We start from the raw sequence: 3,596 nt of genomic DNA, 5'->3' as shown, positions 1-3,596 counted from the left end.
AATTGGAACACACGAAACGGCAGAACTACGGATAATGTAAGCTCAATTCAGGAATGGGCAATATTACTGTGATACCGGATGCCTATGTTGGACCGTTTAATCATGGTATTCCGCTTTTCTGTTTTCTCCATGGTGCAGTACAGCAGCGGAAGCTCGTGATCAAATGCAGCGCAACAGAGATATGTAAGAAGACTTTCCCACCTATACGCGCAGTTTCGCTCCAAGCTTTTTCGCCTGAACGTTGCTGCCTGACTTCCTACTGCACACCAGTCAAGGTGCCGCCCAAGTGCGACATGCTGTACGCGGACGATGATAATAGAGCGCTCTGCATCAAAGTGAAGGAACCTCTCCTTAGCACGAATTGAACTCTGTACATTAGCTGTGAGTTTCCGCCAACGGATCGAATGAATTGCGCGCCAGGAGGGGGCAAACTGATAGTCCTGCTCGACAGTTTACGGAATTTGTAACTACGATCAGTTTACCTCAATCAAGTTCCACGCACAGTATGGAAGACCCGGTGCTTGGTGCACATGAGGCCTCCAGAAGGGATTATTGGGTGTATTTCCCGGGAAACACTGAGAGAGTCCACCTTTCCGCGTTGCCCGCCGCAGCTGCTTCATCTGCTGTAAGAGTGTCCTAAGGGGCAAGGAACAATGATTTTCCTACGCATTGCACAGGCCCCGCAGAAAAAAGACGGCGAAATGCATGCAGTTCGTCATGGTAGTCCTACACAGAGCGCGGTTTTAGGGGGTTCGATCCAGTTAACACCGGAGGAAACAGCAAACAGGCACGATTGAAAAGAAGATTTCTCGGCTGTACTGTGTAGCAAAGAACTATCAGCAGGGTTGCAGCCCACTGGATGCACATTGCATTAATACAGAAACAGAAAATGCCATCGGCAAGCACTGGTTTGAATGAGTTGGACTGCAACAAACCTTCCGTGCGTCAAGCCGTATCCCATGCGGCGTGGTGTCCAAATGATAGATGCTGTATGTTCGGCATGCCTAAAACTTCACCTCGCTCTGCTGTACTGAACATCACTCTCACATGCCCACGAGTACCTATTCCGGTGCAAGCTCGATAGTTGGCACCCCACCCTCGATGCATAACGCTTAAAATAACCTTAAAGAACAGTCCCTCATTCGTATCCCGGGTCCAATCCTCCTTTAGGAGGACTGGAAAGCGAGAGGATTACAATAACAATGACCCTCCCGCTGACTTCCTGCGGGTCATCGCCACTGCTACAAGGGCTGCATGAGAGACAGTGCCAGTCTCACAATTAGCTCCATCTACTGGGTGGTTTCATAGCAGTCGTGGCCTGATACCCTTAGATCCTGTTCATTGTGGCGCGACTTTTTTCCAGTATTTATCTCCTGTCTATTGTGGCTTTGTTTATTTCTAATAATACATTGCTTGTGCTCTCTCTGCAGGTGGATCTCTAGACCCACCGGCAGGGAGAGTCCAATTTGAGTACCACTGTAGTGCATGCGCGCTACATTACAGCTACAGTACACCAGCGATTTGTTGAGGGAACCCCTTCTTGTCGCCAGCCCTCCTGTTAGGAAACATTTATTTTGAGTATTCGGGCTCCACTGCAGCCCATGTTCATCCCCTGACAACGCTAAGGGCTCCCGTTACAGTGCTGTACTTCTTCTCACAGCTTACCTGCTGTGCTGCGTTGCGTGAGAGCGGTGGTGCAAATTATATCCTTAAAGCGCCTTAGAAAAGAAATGCCAAACCAGACAAAGGAGGAAATACGCGTATGTATAGCGGGTGAATGCTAGTTAGGATATTTCTTTTGAAAGGTATTTCGGCGCCCAACAGGTTGCAGACCCGACTACGACCTGCTGGGCCGTGGCAGCGAGAAGTAAAAAAGCCCGTCTTCAGTGCACCAGAAGCTGCTGAGAACCTTTCCCTTGTATTTATGTGGGAATTTCTTTCTAGTGATTCCACGGGTGAGCGTACTACGCCGATACACAATGCAGTCGCTGCAGTCGCTGCAGTCCTTCCGTTGTGAGGCCGTGAGGCAGAAGAGGGCCAGGCCGCTTGCAACAGTTACCTACTGAAAAAGTTAGCGGCTGTTGAGAATTGACCAAGAGGCCACCCTCACATGATTCACAAGAGCCACTTCCGTGGGGCCGCAGTCCTTCGTACGCGCTTCTTTGACACCGGTCGCAAGCGACTTCTCGCCCCCGCTTTGTTTCACCGTTTACGGTTTAGCCTACAGTAATTACCTCTTCTGTGATGGAAGTTCCGTGGCAACTGTGTCGCAGTGCCCAACTCCCATCTGCGCAATTCTGGAAAGACGAGGTTTTTAAATTATGGGGGAGATCAGCGCTTAGCGCGGCTCCGTAGACACCAGGAGACCGCATGGTTCCTTGCATTCAAAAGCCGGCTGCCAGCGCCGATTTGCATTGTAGGATTTCCAGAACTAGGCAACAAATGATGAAAAAATTTGGCCCTAAGGAGATTTCTCGCCAGACTATTGTGCAGTCGTCGATGCAGAGGGCCATGCGGGCACAGATGAACTCAGAGATTTCTTATTTTTTCATGTGCTTTCTCGTTTGGAGTTTAGGGTTTGGGGTCTAGGTTTTAGGTTAGCCAACTAGGTATTCAAGGTTATGTCGATCATATCAGTAGGGACTGACCGGGCAGCACAAAGGAGTCCGCATACCGCAGGATCTGCAAAGGGCAAGCGCGTGAAAATTTGAGCACCTGGGGTGATTGGGGCTTGCACACGTAGTGCTGCGGAGCTGTGCTTGCAGATTCTGGAGGTATACCCTCGACTTGAACCCGTCATGGAGCATATTTGGCCTAAGAAGGCCACGCCTGTACTGTTAAAATGGTAATGAACGCACAGCAACACCCCTTTACAGCGCGTGGTCCCCTGTTTATCTTCACTTAGTAGAATAGAGCCAGGGGCGATCTGAAAGGAGGTGCAAAATGCGTCGAAGTAACACAATTGTGGAGAAAGCATGAGGTGACTATTGTTTGCGCTGTATTTCAGTCAGGATCGTGTTTCGGTGGTAGCGCTGGACGGCAAGCCACTCTTTCAACACCGAGATCGGCAATGGGTGCCAACGTTGCGACTGTTGCATGAATGTAAGTTCCGCGGCTCTGGCGTTTCCACCGCTCTGCAGATCGTTTTATAGTATCCAGCATTCTCCCCACCGTTGTTTCACAGGCGTATTTATCCGTTTTTCGATCTTGGCCCGGCTCTCTTCGGTTGTCTATGCTTTCTTGTGCAGATCCATCCATGATGCCTAAGATGCAAGTAGACAAAAGCGCTGTGAAGTATGTGCTGAGGGGATCGAACGTGATGTGCCAAGGCTTGACTTCTCCTGGGGGCAGAATGGAGGACGTGCCGGCCAACACGGTTGTGGTAGGTTTTGCAACTAAAATGTTTGCTTCGCTAAGCAGTTGTCGCTTCATAGCGCTAACTGTCATCTGTGCCCGGTTGCCTATTGATTTCGAAGACATGCGGTGTTAGGTGATCATGCTGCAACTACGTTCGTCACACGAAGCACGTACTGCGTATCGCTAGATACCCAGACCCTCATTAGCACAAGTCTGTTCCTAATGATGCAGACGGCGTA

The 3,596-nt window shown here is 49.9% G+C and overlaps 1 protein-coding gene across 1 annotated transcript; it reads left to right on the top strand.

Moving 5' to 3' along the window:
- Positions 1-2,621: 2,621 nt before the first annotated feature.
- Positions 2,622-3,382, top strand: EAH_00064370 (PUA domain-containing, cell cycle regulator protein, putative; the record flags this gene model as incomplete). The annotated part of the gene is made up of 4 exons (XM_013392977.1): positions 2,622-2,636; positions 2,766-2,845; positions 3,008-3,102; positions 3,249-3,382. Coding segments are annotated over 4 exons (324 nt in total), but the record flags the coding sequence as incomplete, so codon positions are not given.
- Positions 3,383-3,596: the final 214 nt, after the last annotated feature.

The sequence above is a fragment of the Eimeria acervulina genome, genomic scaffold (assembly GCF_000499425.1).
Source record: "Eimeria acervulina Houghton genomic scaffold, Eah_scaff1978, whole genome shotgun sequence".
Lineage (NCBI taxonomy): Eukaryota > Apicomplexa > Conoidasida > Eucoccidiorida > Eimeriidae > Eimeria > Eimeria acervulina.
This window is presented reverse-complemented; position numbering and strand designations above follow the sequence as displayed.